The 23,349-nt window shown below is 39.2% G+C and overlaps 1 protein-coding gene across 3 annotated transcripts in view; it reads left to right on the top strand.

Moving 5' to 3' along the window:
* Positions 1-392: 392 nt before the first annotated feature.
* Positions 393-23,349, top strand: part of ABI2 (abl interactor 2) — a 136,076-nt gene continuing 113,119 nt past the window's right edge. For all 3 annotated transcript variants that reach the window (XM_004378246.2, XM_004378248.2, XM_012556053.2), the window contains exon 1: positions 393-621. In XM_004378246.2, the coding sequence (XP_004378303.1) occupies positions 505-621 (117 nt within the window). In that variant the 5' untranslated portion in view covers positions 393-504. The remainder of the gene's footprint in view (positions 622-23,349) is intronic.

Below are 23,349 nucleotides of genomic sequence, written 5' to 3' on the forward strand. Positions count from 1 at the left end.
AGAATAACGCCGAAAGTCGCGGAAGACGCCGGCGTTAAGACAGCGGAGCGGGATAGCGCCTACTCGCCCGGCTAACAAAGGCCGCCGAGGGTACTTCCAGGACCGAGGAACTTGCGGGGGGCCGAAGGGTTAATCGCGCACCGAACTCCAGCGCGAATCCCGGCCTCCACCCCCGCCGTCGCTAGGAGACGCCGGAAGTGGAGGAGGGGCAGGCTTTGCGGCTGCGGGTGGGAATCTTTTTCGGGCTCCCGGGGGCGGAGGGAGGGGAGCGCGCGTGCGCGTGCCCGGCCGGCCGTCGCCGTGGTGACCGCTCTCGCGGTCCGTCGGCTCGCGCTCCGCCCCCGTCCACACCGCCCCTTCCCCTGTCGCGCGCGGGGGGTGTTTCTCGCTCCTCCCGGTTGCTGCTGCCGCCGCTGCTCCTCCTCTCCTAGTCTTGGGTTTCCCTGGCACTCCTGCCGCCGCTACTTCTGCGGTCTGTATGAGGTGGAAGAGGAGGATGTGAAGATGGCGGAGCTGCAGATGCTGCTGGAGGAGGAAATCCCGGGGGGCCGCCGGGCCCTCTTCGACAGTTACACGAATCTGGAACGGGTGGCCGATTACTGCGAAAACAACTACATCCAGGTGAGACGCATTCCCCAGCCTAGGCGCGTAAGGCCTCGGGCGGTGAGGAGCGTGCGGAAGACCCCCGGGGAGGGGGCCGCGTTCCTGGGATCGTGGGGGAGCGGGCGGAGGCCGCCGCGGGAGACCCGGCCAGGCTGAGCCCCTGATAGCGGGTGCAGGGTGAAGGCTAGGACTGGGGATGGAGAGTGAGTGGGAATCCTCGGGTAGGAGGAGGAAATTGTAGGTTTAAAACATTTTTGAAAGCGGTGAATCAGTTCTCGGCGCGGTGCGTGTGTCGTATCCCCGCCTCCTTGCTTCTCCTGCCCTCGCCCGCCCGCCCCGGCACAGTGCCGGTCAGTGTTCTGGATGGCAGGGGAAGCGGAGAGTTGCATTTTCTATTTGCCAAAATTCTGCTTCTCCATGTAGGGGGGATGTGGAGGGGAATGATAGGCACCCCCAACCGCCAAGCCCTGGAGGATTTTTAAGGGGCTGTGTTGCTGCAAAGTACTTCGGTTTTATATTCATTTGAATGCTTCAGAAGACCATTTTTCCCCTTTAGGTGTCACGGAGATACGGTAGAAGAGCAGTTGTCTCTTGTTGGAAGTTATCGCTGTTTTTCTCCCTATGGAGAATGGGAAGCTGCGTGATAATGAGCTGTTCTTCCTCCCGCCCCCCGTCCCGTTAGATTGGCAATTTTCCTGAGAGAAAAAGAATTGTGACTGTTTTTCAGAGAGAATTAGGAAAATGAACCTCATGGTTTAATTTTCCCGTGATGGTTGTTTTGGCACGGGGACTCAGTGGTAGCGGTGTGTCTGTGTGTGTACGTATGTATGTATGTGTACGGGAGGGGGAGAGTGGATATTGGATGAGATGAGATCCAGCTGCTCCAGGATAAAGCAAAAGATTCTGGATTTAAGAAAAAAAATTCTTTTAAAAACTGTTTGAAAGAACAGCAGGATAAAACGCACAGTTTACAAATTCAGCATCTTTTGTTTTCTTTATGGTTTATTCTGAATTACAGGTTGTGCCTCCATTTTTTTCCTTCCCGTTTAAATTCTCTTGGGATAAAGGTGGAAATGGAAACAGTGTGTTAAATTGTTTCTTCACTGTGATCTTTTTTTCTTGCTCCCACCTCAGTCTCTCCAGGCATCCTTCTTAACATCAGCTATATTTGGAAGCATTCTTAAGTCTTAGCGTAAATTAAAAAACAAACCAAAAAAAACCCAGGTGTTAAAATTTATAGGTTCGTAAGTTTTGTAGGCAGGACGTGGTTAATGGTGGTATTGTGAGATTTTACTTGATTAGACGTATACCAAACTTTGTATTATATTGTAGGGAATATTTCTGTTGGAGAATGAGCCAGACATAATTCAAGCTTTTTCCCTCCAACGAGGTGGTTGAAAATATGGCTAATAGGAGAAGGAAGAAGGTGTCTTGGGTCAAAGATTAATACAAGAAATATAAATGCCTGTATCTGCAGGGCACTTTACTGAGTGAGGTGGGAGAGATTCAAAGGTTCGGTTTCTCACTTTTTCACTAAGTATATTTGAATGTCTTTGTGCTCAACAGTGTGCCCACCAAGTGCCTAAAAAAGATCTGTTGCCATCTAGTTGATTCACACTCATGACACCCTTATGTATTACAGAGTAGAACTGCTCTATTGGGTTTTCTTGGCTTATAATTTTTACCGAAGCAGATTGCCAGGACTTTTTTTCCCAAACACTGTTGGGTGGGCTCAAAGCACCAACGTTTAGGTTAGTAGTTGAGCACAAACTGCTTGTGCCACCAAGGGACCTTATACCTAGTGCCTACAGAGTTTTATAGTCTAGTTTTTAGGAGAGGCTGATGTGTGAGCAAATTAATACCATACAGTTTTGCGACCCAGTGCGACAGAGTAGAACCGCCCAATAGGCTTTCCAGGGAGCCCTGGTGGATTCGAACTGCGACCTTTTGGTTAGCAGCCTAGCTCTTAACTACTGCACCGGCAGAGCTCCGTTTCGGTTTGGTTTAGTTTGGTGATTTATACTCTTGTAATAGACTGCAGGTGGGAAGAAGAACTGGTGAAAGCAATGCTAGTCTCAGGAATTCACAGTCTCTAGGAAAGGCAAAACCTAAAGGATTGAAGTGGTAATTCCATTGCCTCATGCAACATATTATGGGAAAGAGTCGTAGTCAGAAGAGAAATTGAGGGTGCAACATATTATGAGAAAGAGTTGTAGTCAGAAGAGAAATTGAGGGTGCACCATATTATGGGAAAGAGTTGTAGTCAGAAGAGAAATTGAGGGTGGAAAAGTGATTGGGTGTGGTTATCACCAGTAAGTAATAAAAGAAACAGATTTGTGTCTCTTACAATTGCTACATAAAGGTAAAAGTACATGGATTAATAAAGCCGAAAGATTAAAGGAATCAGTGATTGTCTTCTTTTTATATATTTTATACATTTCTTCTAGCTGAAAAAGAGAACTGTTACTGCCACCATTATCTGTCTTGGCAGTGGGACTCAAAAATTAGTGTGGTGGTGTTTTTAAACTCTGTATAAATATTGATGAGATAGAATTGGATTTGGATTTTTAAAATCTCTTATTTCTACAATTTAGTGTTTGAAGTTGATTTTACACTTTTACTTCTTAGATTATCGTCTATTTTAGGATGCAGTAGGTATATTATTGATGCTGTCTCTCAGGATGCAATGCTTTCTTGGTTTGTTTGTAGTATAGTTGATAAATAGAACATGATGATAGTGGGTTTGTGCTGATCCAGAAGCACATTTTTCTGGCTCCCCTTGTGACCAGAGAACTGACCAGCAATGTTTTTGATGTTTGATGACCCTGCAATAGATGGAAGTTAATTGGTGGGATCAGAGATCCAAATGGTCAATTTAACCTTTTTATAACATCATACCCTAACCAGTAGCCCAAGTTAACTAACCGAACACTTGTTTTATTTTGTGGAAATGTAATTTTTGCCTGTAAAGCAGAAGAAAGAGAGATCTGTTGATCCTTTGTAATAAATGGTAAAGTTTGTTGCTCAGTAAAATTTATGGTAAATCAGAATATTCTCAGTGTGGGTTGTTCAGTGTGAAAAGTGAACAAAGGAAGGAAAATGATTGCGCCGTCCTTTTGAAAACAGTTATATGCTGTTTGAATTATTTGTCTTATAAAAGTACCCTTCAGAAACATCACTGGCTCTGGAAGTCATCAGATATTACCTGTATTAACATACACTAAGTCTGCAGATAGAGCAGGGTTGTAAATAGTAGTTTTCCAGGTTACTAATATAGTTAACATTAGAAAGTTAAAAATCGTCTTTAATAAAAACTTAGATTATTTTGTTTTATTATTTTAACCCCTAAGACATGTGAGTCACAATATTTTTTTTCTAAAATGTGATGGTAAAAAATTATAACCAGATTAACTTTCTTTATTTCTTGCCTGTAAAGAGGACTGAGGAAGGACTTTCTTTGAGTGCATTTAAGACTTGTGTTTCTTTTCTTCATTTATTAATATAAATATACAATGCCTAATATACTAGGAAGTGTCCGGGAATATAAGAAATCTTTTAATTAACTTGGAATCTACATTTTTATGAATAGAGGAATTTTATAATACCGTGGTCCTTTTGGAAACCCTGCTGGTGTAGTGGTTGAGAGTTCAGCTGCTAACCAAAAGGACAGCAGTTCGAATCTACCAGGCATTCCTTGGAAACCCTATGGGGCAGTTCTGTCCTGTAGGTTCGCTATGAGTTGGAATCGATCTGACGGCAGTGGGTTTTTTTTGGTTTTTATGGTCATTTTAGGAGCCCTGGTGGCGCAGTGATTAAGTAGTTGGCTGCTATCCAAAAGGTCAGCAGTTCGAATCCACCAGCCGCTCCTGAAACTCTATGGGGCAGTTCTGTTCTGTCCTATAGGTAGCTAGCTATCAGTCGGAATCAACTCGACAGCAGTAGGAAAAGGTCAGCAGTTCGAATCCACCAGCCGCTCCTGAAACTCTATGGGGCAGTTCTGTTCTGTCCTATAGGTAGCTAGCTATCAGTCGGAATCAACTCGACAGCAGTGGGGTTTTTTTTTTTTTTTATGTTAGATAAAAGAAAATTATTACTTTTTGTGACTGATAATTCACATAGATACATAGTAAAAATCCCATTGTCCATCGTTTGGTTTAGGAGTAAAGTCATCCCATAACATGAATTCTCTCAGAAGAATAGAAATTAAAAATTTACTCTAAAATTTTATTTGACATATTTGTTTTGAACAATAAGAGACAAATCATTAGTAACTTTCCTTTTTCCCTTTATCAACAAATATACTCCCAGAATTCATTAAAAATTGCAGGAAAGGCTTATAAGGGGATCATAGGAAAATGGCCTATTATCAGTCAGTTTCATAAAAAATTATTGAAATGGTATAAAGAGTCAAAAGTTTTATTTAATGAAACCGTTAGAGTAATGTCATTGTTGAAAAATTATTAGAAAATACAGATAAGTATTAAGAAATTAAAAATTGCCCAGTCATCTTGAATATACATCTGGTATTTATACTTTCAGAGCTATATCCCTGTAGCCAGTTGCCATCCAGTAGATTCTGACACATGGCAACCCTGTGTGTTGTGGAGTAGAACTGCACTCTCCAGGGTTTTCAAGGCTGTGACCTTTTGGAAGCAAGTCCCCATTTTCAAAACAAACAAACTAACTAAACCAGTTGTCATGGAGTTGATTCCCACTCGGTGACCTCATGTGTGTCAGAGTGGAACTGTGCTCCAGAGGGTTTTCATGGCTGACCTTTTAGAATCAGATTGTTAGACCTTTTCTTCTGAGGTACCTTTGAGTCGGTTTGAACTGCCAATCTTCCAGTTAGTAGCCCAGCATATAACTGTTTGCTCAACCCAGGAACTCCCTTTATATCCCTATAAACCCATTGCCATGGTCGATTCTGATAGCGACCCTATAGGACAGACTAGAACTGCCACATAGGTTTCCAAGGCTGTAAATCTTTACGGAGACAGACTGCCACATCTTTCTTCCACAGAAAGGCTAGTAGGTTTGAACCACTGACCTTTCGGTTAGCAGTCAAGCACTTTAACCACTGCACCACCGGGGCTTCTCACTGTATCCCTATACACAACTTTATGTCTTTTTTTTTTTTTTTTACAAAAATGGGTATATATTGTATATTACCTTCTATCTCTTCCTTTAAAAAGAAACTTTTAATGGTGCTCTGGTGGTGCAGTAGTTAAGTGCTCAGCTGCTAACCAAAAGTTAGGTGGTTCCAACCCACCAGCTGCTCCGCGGGAGAGAGATGTGGCAGTCTGCTTCTGTAAAAATTTACAGCCTTGGAAACCCTGTGGAGTAGTTCTACTCTGTCCTATAGGGTTGCTATGAATCAGAATCGACTCGACAGCAATGGGTTTGGTTTGGTTTGGTTTATGCTTAACTTTCTTTTTTATGGATGTCATAGAGTATACAGGAAGGAGGATGTTTGTGGTTATGGTTTGAATTCTGTATGTTCTCACAAATGGAGGAATCTTAAGAGTACCTAGAATGAAGATGGAGAAAGAGGAGGTTATTTGAGAGTAGAAATTCGACGACTGACATTTACATTCTTCTCTCTGATTTTTTGTCTTTTCTTTACCTCCACAAAGAGGAGGGAACTGAATAGGTGGACACTAGGCTGAATTAGGGAGACTAAATTCCCCTGGATTGACTGAGTTGGCTCAGCTGATCAGGAGTTGATAAAGGTTTACCATTCTCCAAGAAACTAGTCCTGACTTCTCAATAGAAGCATTTGGTGATTGAATTTTCAGTGGTAAAAGTCGTCACTATCAGGACCTTTGACAAGACTGTAAAAACAGGCTAAATTATATTGAGCTCTTACTCTTTAAAATTTTCTCACCTGTCTACTTCCTACTCCCTCAGGGTGCTTGTAGCTTCATAATTCCCTTTATGGATCCAAGGACTCCAACCCCATCTATTTTGCCCTTCCTTGAAGAGCATCCTGGTACGAAATTGCCTTTTTCCCAGATAATTTATAAACTTTTTGTTTACTTTGTCTCCTTATGTTGGTATGATTGTATGAATGTGTGTTGTTAGCTGCTGTTCAGTCAGCCCAACTCATGGTGATCCCATGCTCAGTGGAATGAAACGTAGCTCAGTACTGCGCCATTCCGATGATCCGTTGCAGTTCATACTGTTGTGATCCATAGAGTTTTCATTGGCTGATTTTTGAAAGTAGATCACCAGGCTTTCTTCCTAGGCCATTCTAATTTAGAAACTCCACTGAAACCTATTTAGCATAATAGCAGCACACAAGCTGTGTGACAGATGGGTGGTGGCTGTGCATGAGATGCGTTGGCTAGGAATCGAACCCTGGTCTCTAGCATTGAAGGTGAGAATTCTACTGCTGAACCACCATTGTCCTCAGGAATATATGATAAGTTTGGGTTACTTTAGGCTCTTTTTTCCTTTCCCAGAGAGTAGTTTATAAACCAAATTGATTTACTTATGCATAGAATGTATAGAGTGGATATTTTTGAGCAGGACATCCCTTTGGTGTTTCTTTTAAAATGCAAGGAATTTAATAGCAACCAGTGGCAGTATGTGTACACATAGTCTTTGGATGGATGGATGGAAAGAAATATCCTGAAAATTATATTAGCTTATGTGTAGACTTTTATTTTATTGATTTATTTTTATTGTACTTTAGATGAAGGTTTACAGAGCAGGCTAGTTTCTCATTAAACAAGTAATACACATAGTGTTTTGTGACATTGGTTGCCAACCCCATGACATGTCAACACTCTCGCTTTCTCGACCTTGGGTTCCCCGTTACCACCTTTCCTGTCCTCTCCTGCTTTCTCATCCTTGCCTCTGGGCTGGTGTGCCCATCTAGTCTCGTTTTGTTTTATGGGCCTGTATAATCCTTGGCTGAAAGGTGAACCTCAGGAGTGACTTTAGTCTTGAGTAAAAGCACATCTGGGTGTTCATAGACTTTTGATAGTTTATGGTTGAATTTTTATAGGACTGGTTAATAGATTGGCTTTATGAAGTAGCATACGGGATAACACATTCTACTTTGAATTTCTTATTACTTTGTGTATTATTTCCTTCTCTAGATATAAAGTTCCTAGAAGTTAGAGTTATATAGTAAACTTTTAATATCATCCCATTAGCCATGGGATGTTGTACACATAGTAGGCACTCAGTAAACAGTTGCCGAATGTCATAAGTACATACTTGAATATACTAGAGCCTCTACACTGAATTATTTTGTAGACCAAATGTAATTACCTCTAAATTTAGACTTTTTTACTTTTTATTTCTTTTTATACAAGTAGTATGCTTTGCTATAGAAATTTTGGAGCACACAGTACTTTTGCCTTGAATCATTTACAATTGAATTTTTTTCCTCATTTAATTTTAAGCCAGTTTTATTGATATAAAATACACATATAGCAGAATTCACCCTTTTTAAGTATACAAGTCTAAGCATTTTGACAAACTTATACAGTGATATAACCACCACAATGAAAAAATTTTTCTTGTGTTTTTTGTAGTCAGTCCCCTCTTCCCACTCCCAGACTTTTTTTTTTTTTTAATTTTTATTAATTGTACTTCAGGTGAAGTCTTACAGAACAAATAGTTTCTCGTGAAACAGTAGTACACATGTTGTTTTATGACATTGGTTAACAACCCCACGACATATCAACCCTCTAACTTCTCAACCTTTTTTTTTTTGGTGAAAATACACATAGCCGAAGATACACCATTTCAAAAATCTCTACATGCACAGTTCAGTGACATTGACTACGCTCTTCCAATTGTGCTGTTATTCTCACTTAAGATGAAGGCTTACAGAACAAAACAGTTTCTCATTTAACAGTTACTACAAATGTTGCCCTATGACAATGGTTAACAATCTCACAACACATCAACAATATCCTTTCTCAACCTTGGGTTCCCTATCACCAGCTTCCTTGTCCCCTTCTGCTTTCTGGCCCTTGTCACTGGACTCCTGTACCTCACTAGTCTCATTTGGTTTTACGGAGCTGTCCACTCCCAGGCTGAACAGTGAACCTCGGAGGTAACTTCACCACTGAGCTAAAAGGGTGTCTGGGGGCCATACTCTTGAGGTTTCTCCAGTTTCCTTTAGGCCAGTAAATCTGGTCTTTTTTTTTGTGAGTTAGAATTATGCTCTACATCCTTCACCAGCTCTGTCCAGAACCCTCTGTTGTGGTCCTGGTCAGAGCAGTCAGGTGGTAGCCGGGCACCATCTAGCTGTACTGGACTCAGTCTGGTGGAGGCCTTGGTAGCTGTGGACAGTTAGTCCTTCAGACTGATCTTTTCCTTGTATCCTGTTCTCTTCATTCTCCCTTGCTCCTGAAGGGATGAGACCAGTGGAGTATCTTAGATGGCCGCTCACAGGCTTTTAAGACCCCAGACACTACTCACCAAGGTAGAATGTAGAGCATTGTCTTTATAAGCTGTGTCATGCCAATTGAGCTAGATGTTCCCCAAGACCATGGTCCCCACAGCCCTCTGCCCAGCAATTCAGTCCCTCAGGGCCCACTCCCAGACTTTTGCAGACACTGATATGTTTTTTGTTCTTATAGTTTTTGCTTTTTCCAGAGTTCCAAGATCCATGCCTCACACCATACACAAAACAAATTCAAAATGGATTAAAGACCTAAATGTGCAATCTAAAACCTTGAAATTCTTAGAAGAAGATGCAGGGGCAATGCAGTGAGGCCTAGCTTTAACAATAGATTATCTAATATAACAACAGAAGCACAAACAATAAAAAACAAAATAAATAAGTGGGACCTCATAAAAATTAACAACTTGTTTATCAAAAGACTTTACTAAAAAAGTGAAAGAAAAGCTACCAACTGGGAGAGTATCTTCAGAAACCCTATATCCAATTTTTCTGACTCTGTAGGACAGAATAGAACTGTCCCGTAGGGTTTCCAAGGATCAGCTGGTGGATTCAAACTGCTGACCTTTTGGTTAGCAGCTGTAGCACTTAACCACTGTGCCACCAGGTCTCACTATATCCAGTAAGAATCTAATAATCAAAATGTATATAAAACTTCAACAACTTAACAACATAAAAACAACCCAGTCATAAAATGGTGAAAGGACTTGAATAGACATTTCACAAAAGAGGATATTGAAATGACCACCAAACACATGGAAGGATCATTAGACATCAGAGAGATACAAATCAAAACCGCAGTGAGATACCATTTCACTCCTACTAGGATGGCTAAGATAAACAACAGAAAATAACAGATGTTGGCGAGGATCTGAGGAAATTGGAACCCTTATCCGTCGCTGGTGGGAATGCAAAATGGTACAGCCATTGTGGAAAACAGTGTGGCAGTTCCTTACAAAACTAAAAATAGAGTTACCATTTGACCCAGCAATTCCACTCCTAGGTACATACCCAGAAAACTTGAAAGCAGAGACTCAGAGACTTGTATACTAGTGTTCATTGCTGCACTATTCATAATACCCCAAAGGTGAAAACAATCTAAATGCCAATCACCAGATGAATGGAGAAACAAAAATGTGGCACATACATACAATGGGATACTAACTCAGCCAGTTGGAGAAACAAAGTCTAGATATTGTTATGTTGTTAGGTGTCACTGAGTCCATTCTGACTCATAGCAACCCTATGAAAAACAAAACAAAACTGCCCAGTCTTGTGCCATCCTCACAGTTGTTGCTGTGTTTGAGCCCATTGTTGCAGCCACTGTGTCAGTCCATCTCATTGAGGGTCTTCCTCTTTTTTGCTGACCCCTTTCTTTACCAGGCATGATGTCTTCCAGGGACTGATCCCTCCTGATAACATGTCCAAAGTGTGTAAGACGTAGTCTTGCCATCTTTGCTTCCAAGGAGTACTCTGGCTGTACTTCTTCCAAGACAGATTTGTTCGTTCTTCTGGCAGTTCATGGTATAGTCTATATTCTTTACTTTCACTATAATTCAAGGGCATCAATTCTTCTTTGGTCTTCCTTATTCATTGTCCAGCTTTTGCATGCATATGAGGTGGTTGAAAATACCATGGTATGAGTCAGGCGCACCTTAGTCTTCAAGATGACTTCTTTACTTTTTAAGACTTTAAAGAGGTCTTTTGCAGCAGATTTGCCCAATGCAGTATGTTGTTTTGTTTCTTAACTGCTGCTTCCATGGGTGTTGATTGTGGATCCAAGTAAAATGAAACCCTTGACAACTTCTAATCTTTCTTCCATTTATCATGATGATTCTTACTGGTCCAGTGTGAGGATTTTTGTTTTCTTTATGTTGAGGTGTAATCCATACTGAAGGCTGTAGTCTTTGGTCTTCATCGGTAAGTACAAGTCCTCTTTGATTTCAGCAAGCAAAGTTGTGTCATCTGCATATTGCGGGTTGTCAATGAGTCTTCCTCTAGTCCTGATGCTGTGTTCTTCTGCATGTAGCCCAGCTTCTCCTATCATTTGCTCAGCATACAGATTGAATAAATATAGTGAAACGATACAACTCTGACACACACCTTTCCTGATTTTTAAACCACACAGTATCCCCTTGGTCTGTTCAAATGACTGCCTCTTGATCTGTGTACAGGTTCCACAGGAGCACAGTTAATTGTTCCGGAATTCCCATTCTTTGCAGTGTTATCCATAGCTTGTTATGATTCACACACTTGAATACCTTTGCATACTCAGTAAAACACAGGTAAACATCTTTCTGGTATTCTCTGCTTTCAGCCAAGATCCATCTGACATCAGCAGTGATATCCCTGGTTCCACGTCATCTTCTGAATCTGGCTTGAATTTCTGGCAGTTCTCTGTCGATATACTGCTGCAGCCACTTTTGAGTGATCTTCAGCAAAATTTTACTCACATTTGATATTAATGATATTATTTGATAATTTTCGCATTCAGTTGGATCACCTTTCTTGGGAATAGGCATAAATATGCATCTCTTCCGGTTAGTTGGCCAGGTAGCTGTCTTCCAAGTGTCTTGGCATAGATGAGTGAGCAATTCTAGTGTTGCATCTGTTTGTTGAAACATCTCAATTGGTATTCCGTCAATTCCTGGAACTTTGTTTTTCGCAAATGTCTTCAGTGCAGCTTGGACTTCTTCCTTCAGTACATCGATTCCTGATCATATGCTGCCTCCTGAAATGGTTGAAATGTCCACCAATTCTTTTTGGTGTAGTGACTCTCGTGTATTCCTTCCATCTGCTTTTGATGCTTCCTGTGTCATTTAATATTTTCCCTGCAGACTCCTTCAGTATTGCAACTCAGAGCTTGAAGTTTTTCTTCAGTTCTTTCAGCTTGAGAAATGCTGAGCATGTTCTTCCCTTTTGGTTTCCTATTTCCAGGTCTTTGCATATGTCATTATAATACTTTAGTTTGTCTTCTTGAGCCACCCTTTGAAATCTTCTGTTCACCTCTTTTATGTCATCATTTCTTCCTTTCGCTTTAGCTACTCAGCATTCAAGAGCAACTTTCAGAGTCTTCTCTGACATGCATTTTGGTCTTTTCTTTCTTTCCTCTCTTTTTAATGACCTCTTGCTTTCTTCATGTATAATGTCTTTGATGTCATTCCATGACTCATCTGGTTTTTGGTCATTAGTGTTTAGCGTGTCAAATCTATTCTTGAGATGGTCTCTAAATTCAAGTGGGATATTTTCAAGGTCGTACTTAGGCTCTCGTGGACTTTTTTAAATTTTCTTCAGTTTCAACTTGAATTTGCATGTGAGCAATTGATGGTCTGTTCAGCAGTCGACCACTGACCTTGTTCTGACTGATGATATTGAGCTTTTCCATTGTCTCTTTCCACAGATGTAGTCGTTTTGATTCTTGTGTATTCCATCCAGTGAGATTCACGTGTATAGTTGCCATTTATGTTGTTGAAAAAAGGTATTTGCAATGAAGAAGTCATTGGTCTTGCAAAATTCTTTCCTATGATGTCTGGCATTGTTTCTGTCACCAAGGCCATGTTTTCCAACTGCTGATCCTTCTTTGTTTCCAACTTTCGCATTCCAGTCACCAGTAATTGTCAGTGCATCCTGATTGCATGTTTGATCAATATCAGACTGCAGAAGTTGGTAAAAATCTTGAACTTCTTCATCTTTGGCCTTTTTTGGTTGTTGCGTAAGTTTAAATAATAGTTGTATTAACTGGTTTTTCTTGTAGGTATATGGATATTATCCTATCACTGACAGGGTTGTACTTCAGGATAGATCTTAAAATGTTCTTTTTGATAATGAATGCGACACCATTCCTCTTCAAGTTGTCATTGCCAGCATAGTAGACCAAAGGGTTGTCCGACTCAGAATGGCCAATACCAGTACATTTCAGCTCACTAATGCCTAGGATATCGATGTTTATGTGTTCCGTTTCATTTTTGAGAATTTCCAATTTTCCTAGATTCATACTTCATACATTCCATGTTCCGATTAATGGATGTTTGCAGCTGTTTCTTCTCATTTTGAGTCATGCCACGTCAGCAAATGAGCTTGACTCCATCCACATCATTAAGGCTGAGTCTGCTGTTTGGAGGCAGCTCTTCCCCAGTTTTCTTCTCAGTGCCTTCCAACCTGAGGGGCTCATCTTTCGGCACTATATCAGACAGTGTTCCACTGCTGTTCATAAGGTTTTCACTGGCTAATTCTTTTCAGAAGTAGACTGCTGGGTCCTTCTTCCTAGTCTTTCTTCGTTTGGAAGCTCAGCTGAAACCTGTCAGTCATGAGTGACCCTGCTGGTATTTGAATACCGGTGGTATAGCTTCTAGCATCACAGCAACACGCAAGCCCGCACAGTATGACAGACAGACGTGTGAGGGTCTGTTGTAGAGGTGTTGTATTTTCCTGTAGATTTTAGAGATTAGACCTTTGTCAGGTACATCATAGCCAAAATTTTTCTCGCAGTCTGTGGGTTCTCTTATTACTCTTTTGGGCAAATCTTTTGATGAGCATTAGTGTTTAACTTTTAGAAGATTTCAGTTATCTAGCTTATCTTCTGTTGTTTCTGTACTGTTAGTTATGGTTTGTATCCTATCTATGCAGTGTATTAGGGCCTCTAGCGTTGACCCTATTTTTTCTTCCTTGACCTTTATAGTTTTGGTTTTATATTTAGGTCTTTGATCCATTTTGAAGTAGGTTTTGTGTATAATGTGAGTTATGGATCCTGTTTCATTTTTTTTTACAGATGGACATTCAGTTTTGCCAGCACCATTTGTTAAAAAGATTGTCTTTTCTCCATTTAATGGACTTAGGACCTTTGTTGAAGCTCAGGTGGCCATAGGTGGATGGATTTACATCTGGGTTCTTGATTCTTTTCCATTAGTCAATGTGTCTGTTGTTGTACCAGTACCAGGCTGTATTAACTACTGGAGCTGTATAGTAGTCTGAGATCAGGTAGTGCAAGGTCTCCTACTTAGTTCTTTTTCTTCAATAGTGATTGACTTATCTGGAGCCTCTTTCCTTTCCATATAAAGTTAATGATTAGTTTTTCCATCTCATTAAAGAATGCTTTTGGTGTTTGGATCAGCATTGCATTGTATTTCTAGATCGCTTTGGGTAGAATTGACATTTTCACAACGTTGAGTGTACCGTCCATGAGCATGGTATGTTTTTCCATTTATGTAGTTCTTGTTTGGTTTCTTGTTTGCAGTAGTGTTTTGTAGTTTTCTTTGTATAGGCCTTTTACGTACCTGCTTAGATTTATTTCTGAGGTTTTTTTGTTTTCTTTTTTTTAAGGGGTGATTATAAATGGTATTGCTTTCCTAATTTCTTTTTCATAGTTCTCTTTACTGATGTAAAGGAATCCAACTGATTTTTGTATGTTTATCTTGTATTCTGCTACTCTGCTGAATATTTCTGTTAGTTCTTGTAGTTTTCTTGTGGATTCTTTTGGGTTCTGTATGTATAGTATCATATCATCCATGAACAGGGATAGTTTTACTTCTTCCTTACCAATTTGGATGCCCTTTATTTCTTTTTCTTGACTTATTACTCTAGCTAGGACTTGCAGCACAATGTCAAATAGGAGTGGTGATAAAGGGTTTACTTGTCTCATTCTTGTTCTCAAGGGGAGTGTTTTCAGCCTCTTTCCATTGCGAATGATGTTGGCTATTGATTTTGTATAAAAACCATCCAGACTGTTGCCGTTAAATCAATTCTGACTCATAGTGACCCTACAGAACAGAGTAGAACTGTCCATAGGGTTAAGGTCCCTTTTATCATGTTGAAGAATTTCCCTTCTATTCCTATTTTATTGAGAGTTTTTTTTCAGGAATGGGTGTCGGACTTTATCAAATGCCTTTTCTGCGTCAATTTAGATGATCATGTGATTCTTTTTTTTTTTAAATTTATGGGGTGGATTACATTGATTGATTTTCTAAAGTTGAACCATGCATGCATGCCTGGTATGAATCCCTCATGGTTGTGTTGTATTAATTTTTTGATATGTTGCTGAATTCTTTTGGCTAGAATTTTTGCATCTATATTCATTAGAGATACTGATCTGTAATTTTTTTTGTGGTGTCTTTGCTTGGTTTTGGTATCAGGGTTATGCTGGCTTCATAGAATGAAGTTGGAAGTATCCCTTCCTTTTTTATGTTCTGAAATAGTTTGAGTAGTACCGGTGTGAGCTTTTCTTTGAATGTTTGGTAGAATTCTCCAGGGAAGCCATTTGGGCTAGGACTTTTTTTTGCTGAGAATTTTTTTTTTTTTTTAATTACCTTTTCAGTCTCTTCTCTTGTTATGGGTCTGTTCAGATTTTCTACCTCAGTTTGTGTTAGTTAAGGTAGATAGTGTGTTTCCAGAAATTTGTCCATTTCCTCTAGGTTTTCAAATTTGTTGGAATACAATTTTTCATGGTACTCTGTTATGATCTTTTTTATTTCAGTTGTGTCTGTTGTAATGTCCCCGGTTTCATTTCTTATTTGAGTTATTTATGCCCTCTCCTGTTTTTCTTTTGTCAGTTTGGCCAATGACTTGTCGATTTTGTTGATCCTTTCAAAGAACCAACTTTTGGTTTTGTTGAGTCTTTCTATTGTTTTTCTTTTCTCTATTTCATGTATTTCTGCTCTGATCTTCATTATTTCCTTTTTCTAGTGGCTGTGAACTTCTTTTGCTGTTGTCTTTCTATTTGTTTGAGTTGTAGAGTGTCATGGATTGAATTGTGGCCCCCAAAAATATCTGTCAAGTTGACTGGGTCATGATTCCCACTATTGTATGATTGTGTACTATTTTGTAATCTGATGTGATTTCCTTATGTGTTGTAAACTCTATCACTATGATGTAATAAAATGGATTAGTGGCAGTTATACTGATGAAGTTTATAAGATTAGATAGTGTTTTAAGCCAATCTCTTTTGAGATATAAAAGAGAGAAGCTAGCAGAGAGCCACGGGGACCTCATACCACCAAGAAAGCAGTGCTCGGAGTGGAGTGCGTCCTTTGGACCTGAGGTTTCTGTACTGAGATGTTCCTAGAACAAAGGAAGATTGATGACACAGACCTTCCTCCAGAGCCAACAGAGAAAGCATTCCCGTGGAGCTGACGCCCTAAATTTGGACTTGTAGCCCACTGGACTGTGAGAGAATAAACTTCTCATTGCTAAAGCCATCCACTTGTGGTATTTCTGTTATAGTAGCACTAGATGACTTAAGACATACAGCTAATGTTTTGATTTTGTCTCTTCTTTTTTGATATGTGTATCTATTGCTGTAAATTGACCTCTGAGCACTACCTTTGCTGTGTCCCAAAGGTTTTTTGGTATGGTGTGTTTTATTCTCATTTGATTCTAGGAATTTTTTGACTTCATCTTTCATTTCTCTTATTACCTTCTGTTTATCTGGAATTGTCCTAATTTTGCCATCATGTTTGAGAGTTTTGCAGGATATATTATAATTGGTTAGCAATTTTTTTTCTTTCGAGATTTTATATCTATATCATCCTGTTGCCTTCTTGCCTGCATGGTATTTGCCGAGTAATCAGAGCTTAGTCTTATTGTTTTCCTCTTTGTATGTGAATTTTTGTTTTTCTTGAGCTGCTCTCAGGATTCTTTCTTTGTCTGTGGTTTTGGTGAGTGTGATTATGATATATTTTCTTGATTTTCTTTTGGGAATGTTTACTATATGGGGCTTGTTGAGCTTCTTGGATGGTCAGCTTTCCATCTTTCATGATGTTAAGGAAGTTTTCTGTTAGCAAATCTTCAATGATCCTTTCTGTGTTTTCCGTTTTCACCCCCTGTTCTGGAACTCTGAAGATGCACAAATTTTTGCTCTGGATTGTATGCCACATAGTTCTCAGGTTTTCTTCATTTTCTTCATTCTCTTTTCTTCAAACAAAGTGGTAGTCAAGGATTTATCTTCAATTTTGCTAAACCATCTTCCGTTTCAGATTTACTGTTTAAACCTTTTATTACATTGTCTATTTCTGAAATCATTGTTTATCTTTTGGTTTTTTAATTACTGTTTTTTTTTATGATTTCTAATTGTTTTATTTATTTTGACATTTTGTTCCTGTATTACGTTCCTGATTTCCTCCATTGCTTTGTCTGTGTTTTCCCTGATTTTGTCTGTATTTTCCATTTTTCCTTAGTTTTGTCTTTGTTTTCCTTCACCTCTTTCCTAATCTTGGAGAGTCCTGAATATTAGAGTTTTGAATTCCCTATGTGGTAGTTCCAATGCCTTTTCTTCTACCAGAGGGTCATATAGTGTTTTATTTTGGTCACTTATTGGAGCCATCATGTCTTTTTTTTTTAATCTATTTTAATATTGTCTGTTGTCTTTAGGATGTTCAGGAATTATTACTGTTTTTTTGTTTACTGATTTTAGATTTGTTTCGTCTTGTTTTTTTGTTCTATTTGGCTATGTCTGGTCAGGCGAGCTGGGTGTGTTTTGCTGCTTGCTCGTCTTTAGGCATAATACTTCTTACCACCTTGTCCAGGTGGCCAGGGCTGGTTGCTCAACTGTGGTGCTTCAGGACAGGTCCAGCAGCTGGGGGTAGGGTGGGGTGAGTTGTCTGCGGCATGAACTGGGGCTGGCAGGGCAGGGCTGGAGAGCAGCATGGGGTGGGGCCTGGGGGCCTGTTCTGGTGCTGCTTGGGGGCACGGTGCTCAGTGCATGGTGCACATAGGCAGGAGGGAAGGGAGAGGATGTGATGTGCGGAGTGGCTGCCCTGTCTCCTGTTGGGAACTCCATGAAGTTGCCTTCCTATACTCCCTGTCAAAGGTCCTTGGTGGCTGTGGTCCAGCATGACAAATCCATGCTGTGTTAGCTGGCAGGGGACTTCCACTCCATAGCTTTCCTCGCTCTGTCAGTTTTTTCTTCCATTCAGTGCTTGATCGAGTCATTTATCTCTTCATTTGATGTTTGAGTTTCCAGGATTGACGTTTGTATCTGTTTTACTTAGTTTTTTGGGTGTTTGCTGCAGAGGGATGCCATGGTGCTTCTGTCGATAGTGCCATGTTGGCTCATCCCTTTGTCTTTTCATTTTCTTTTTTTTTTTTTTAACAGATACATATTTTTATTCTTGGTTATGAAGTCCAGAATTTTCCTGAGAAATAAATTGGTTGAGGAGGAGAGACTAGGAGAGCCTGTGAATTCATTTCTTTCATATTTGTTGTCCTATCCTGGTCCAGTGAACCTTAGCTGGGAGGGTTGGTTGAAGTTTCTCTAGGAAGCTGTGACCAATTGGAAGATGTCTTGGGCATCTTTAGCACAACTCCCAGTGCCTTGCAGGTGTGCTCAGCAAATGCTTATGGAATTGTACTCTTGTTGTTGTTAGGTGCCGTCGAGTCGACTCTGACTCATAGTGACCCAATTTTCAACAGAACGAAACACTGCCCGGTCCTGCACCATGCTCACAATCATTGTTATGTTTGAGTCCATTGTTGGAGCCACTGTGTCAAAGTCAGTCTCGTTGAGGGTCTTTTATGCTGACCATCTACTTTACCAAGCATGATGTCCTTCTCCAGGGACTGATCCCCTTCTAATAATATGCCCAAAGTATGTGAGATGAAGTTTTGCCATCCTCACTTTCAAGGAGCACTTTGACTGTACTTTTTCCAAGACTGATTTTTTTTCTTTTTCTTTTTTATTGTTCTTTAGATGAAAGTTTACAGAGCATACCAGTTTCTCATTAAACAATTAATACAAATATTATTTTGTGACACTGGTTGCCAACCCCATGACATGTCAACATTCTCCCCTTCTTGACCTTGGGTTCCCCATTACCAGCTTTCCTGTCCCTTCCTGCCTTCTCGTCCTTGAGCCTGGGCTGGTGTACCCATTTAGTCTCTTTTTGTTTTATGGGCCTGTCTAATCTTTGGCTGATGGGTGAACTTCAGGAGTAACTTCATTAGTGAGCTATAAGGGTGTCTGGGGGCCATACTCTTGGGGTTTCTTCAGTCTCTGTCAGACCAGTAAATCTGGTCTTTTTTCTGCGTGTGTGAGTTAGAATTTTGTTCTACATTTTTCTCCAGCTCTGTCCGGGACCCTCTACTGAGATCCGTGTCAGAGCATTCGGTGGTGGTAGCCGGGCACCATCTAGTTGTGCTGTACTGAGTCTAGTGGAGGGTGTGGTAGTTTTGGTCCATTAGTCCTTTGGCATAATCTTTCCTTTATATGTTTGGTTTTCTTCATTCTTTCTTGCTCCAGACAGGTTGAGACCAGTACAGTATCTTAGATGGCCGCTCAGAAGCTTTTAAAACCCTAGACACTATTCACCAAAGTAGAATGTAGAACATTTTGTTTATTAACTATGGTATGCCAGTTGAACTAGATGTTCCCCAACAGTCTGCATTTTATTAGAGCATTTTCATGGAAGAAAACTTAAATTTTGTTCAAGTTCTGTTTTTTTATTTTGAAGGTCATGGTTTTGATGTTGTAGCTAAGAAATGTTTGCCTAACCTGAAGTCACAAAGATTTTCTCCTTTGTTTTCACCTAGATGTTTTATAGTTTTATGTTTTACATTTAGGTCTATGATCCATTTACAATTTGTTTATGGTGTGAGATACGGTTCAAGGTTTGTTTTTTGCAAATGACTAACCAATTTTTTCATGCACCATTTGTGGATAAGACTCTCCTTTTTCCATTTAATTCCCTTGACACCTTTCTTGAAAATCAGTTGATCATGTGTGTGAGGGTCTATTTTGGCCTCTATTACATTCCTTTGATCTGTGTATCCTTAGTTCATATCATACTGTAGGTTTATAGTAATTTTTGAAATCAGGTAGTATGAGTCTTCTACTTTGTTTTTCATCATTGTTTCAGCTATTCTAGATACTTTGCTTTTTTCAGTTAAATTTTAGAATCAGCTTGCTGGCAAATTAGATCAATTCAGGGCAAATTGATACCTTGATAATACTGAGTCTTCCAATCCATGAACTTAGTATTCCTTTCTCTATATTTTGGTTTTCTTTGATTTCTTTTGTTTAGCATTCACGTTGTACACATACTTTGCCATATTTATCCCAAATTATTTTATGATTTTTGGTACTATTATAAATACTGTTTTAAAATTTTCAACTTCTAATTGTTGATTAGTAGTATTTAGAAATAGAATTAATTTTTGTGTATTGATCATATATCCTGTGACCTTTCTAAATTTACATATTAAATCTAGTAGCTTTTTTTGAAGGTTGGAATTTTTTAAATGTTGATAATCATGTCATCCGCAAATAAAGTTATTTTGTTTCTTCCTTTCTAATCTTTTTCTTTTCCTCTTATTTCTCTTTCTTGCCTTATGGCATGGGTTGGGACCTCCAATATGATGTTGAATATCAGCGATGACAGCATATATTCTTCACTAAGTCTTAGAGGGAAAATGTTCAGTCTTTCATCATTAAGTATGATATTAGCGATAGATTTTTTTTCCTGGATGCTCTTTATCAGGTTGGGACATTCTTTTATTTCTAGTTTTCTCAGAGGTTCTCTTTTCTCTTCTTTCTTTCTTTTTTTTTTATAAACTATGAATGGATGTTTTATTTCATCATGTACTTGTTCTTCATCTGTTGGGATTTTCATTTTTTTTTAAGGCTGTTGATAAGTTGAATGACACTGATTGCAACAATCTTTTTTAAAAAATTTGTACTTGTAATTGGAAGTTTTGTCAGTAAAATAATATGTATTCTGAATTATAGACTGTTACAATAAATAGACATACTGACATCTGGGAATTTGTTACAAGAAGCAAATTTGGACAAGCAAATGTGTATTGACTACTATTTATGTACTCTATTCCATGCTATATTTGCATATGCAAATGATTATTTATAAGGCCAAGAGCATTATAAAAAAGGCTTAAGTTTCTTTCATATTGTTACTGTTAAAAAAGTTGAAAATATGTAGTTTACATTAAAATAAAACCAGAAAAAACCAAACCCGTGTGCCGTTGAGTCGATTCTGACTCATAGTAACCCTATACGGCAGAGTAGAACTGCCCCCTAGGATTTCCAGGGTGTGGCTGATGGATTCAAGCTGCCTACCTTTTGGTTAGCAGCCAAATGCTTAACCACTGCACCACCAGAGCCCCACATTTAAATAAGTTGTAATATATATTGAAGATAATTTAATTTTAATGGCTGTGTGACTAGAAACTTATTTAACCTTTGTGTGCTACACTTTTATTGTTGATAACGTCGTACAGTTATAACAGCTACTTCATAGGGTAGTTTTGAAGATTAAATGAGTTAATACAGCTAAAACACTATATGTTTAATCCAGCTGAAGACTCCATCAGTTAAGATACACCATTATTTTATGTGCCACTGAAAAGCAATAAACACTGCCACTTAAACTGACCCATTGCTAAGATGCATTTTAATTTCAATGATGTTAAATTAAAATAGGAAGAAATGTCTTAGAATCAAGGATACATGGTATGTAAGTGCTGTTACTACAGTCATTATTAATGTACATTTGAAGATTTATATATTTTATCCTGTGATCTTTTTACAGTGCTTTTTTGGGGCATATGTCTTTAACTGCCCCCCCTACCTCCTTTTTAAGATTTTGATAGGTCGAGATCTGACTGTATTTGGGGTTCAGAGAGTTTGTGTCTGTGGTGCTAATTTTCCATATCCTATTGAATCACGTTTATAGGATTGCTGTGAGTTGCAGTTGACTCGATGGCAGTGGGTTTTGATTGAACTACATGTGTGTTATGGTTGGATTTTTCTAGTTGAGTTTCTTATCACAGCTTTTATGACTAAAATATATTATGTAAAGTAGTTGACATGTACAGGCACACATATAGTTACATTTTAATTTTCTGGAAATAGTGATATACTAGTTATTGATGTTCTGAGTTAAAGGGCTTTGCCCTCAAACTTAATTCCTTTAGAGTGATATTTCTTAACCATTTACATTCTCTTGCCCTCTTTTGATAAATATAAACATCACCCTCCCACTTTATGTCCATTTTATGGTTATATACTGACTTAGGGCATAACCATAATAACTTTCAGCCTCTCCAGCAATTTACCAAAATGGAGGGATTTACATGGGTTAGGCCTGCTTAGATCTACCAGAGTGACAAATTCGATAAGGTTCAGAGGTTCAGAGATAAGTCTTCAGATCACATGTGACCAAGTATTATCATTTAGTATATGAGTATTATAGTTCTCATTTTGTATTATATGCATGTAGAAATTTATTTAAAATGTTAGGACATTTATGTGATGTGACCCAATACTTTTTGAGCACACAACTTTATAATCCTATTGGTATTATTTTCAACTTTTGAGGATTTTTTGACAGTACAAAATTCTAATAACTCATACAGTTATTTTATAAATATGTAAACCATTATATCTGTATTAATTTTCTATTGTTGCTGTAACAAATTACCACAAGTTTAGTAGCTTAAAACAGCACACATTTATCATCTTACGGTTCTGGAGGTCAAAAGTCTAAAATAGGTTGGCAGGGCTGCATTCCTTTTGGAGACTGTAGATGAGAATCTGTTTCCTCGCCTTTTCTATTTCCTAGAGCCTGTCTGCTTTTCCTTGGCTTACAACTGTTCCATTTTCCAAATCAATAGTAACATGACTCCGGCCTCTGCGTTGTTGTCACATTTCCTTCTGTCCCTCTGCTTCTGTCTTTACTTCACCTTCTTACTTTCTTCTTCCATCATCACATTGCCTTCTCTGACTCTGACCCTCTTGCCTCCCTCTTATAAGGGGATTATGGTTACACTGGGCCCATCCACATAACCAAGGATAATCTCAGGATCTTAATCATGTCTGCAAAAGCCCCTTTTGTCATGTGAGGTGTAACATTCACAGGTTTGGGGAATAAGGATGTGTTCATCTTTTAGGGGAGTCGTTATTCAGCCTACCACAGTATGTGAATATAACTTCTCCCATAGTCCCTCCTGTGTCATCACTAAATGGCAACTCCATCCTCTTCTGATAATTCAAGCCAGAAACCTTGGTACTATCCTGACTCTTCTTGTTTACACTGGTTAACAAATACTGTTGGTTCTATCTTCAGCATATGTCCAGAATCTGACTGCTTAACTATTTCTGCTACCACCCTGGGCCAGGCCACCATCATCTTTCACTTAGATTAGTAACAGCCAGTCTCTTTTCTTCTGTTCTTAGAATAGCAGCCAGAGTCATCCTTTTAAAACCTAAGTCAGATCTTGCCACTCCTCTGTTCAAAACACTCCAGAGTAGTCTCACTTCGACCGTTGTAAGATACAGAGTCCTTAAAATTGCCTACAAACCAAAAATGATCTGACTCCTAGCC

The sequence above is a fragment of the Trichechus manatus genome, unplaced genomic scaffold, assembly GCF_000243295.1.
Source record: "Trichechus manatus latirostris isolate Lorelei unplaced genomic scaffold, TriManLat1.0 scaffold00056, whole genome shotgun sequence".
Classification (NCBI taxonomy): Eukaryota; Metazoa; Chordata; class Mammalia; order Sirenia; family Trichechidae; genus Trichechus; species Trichechus manatus.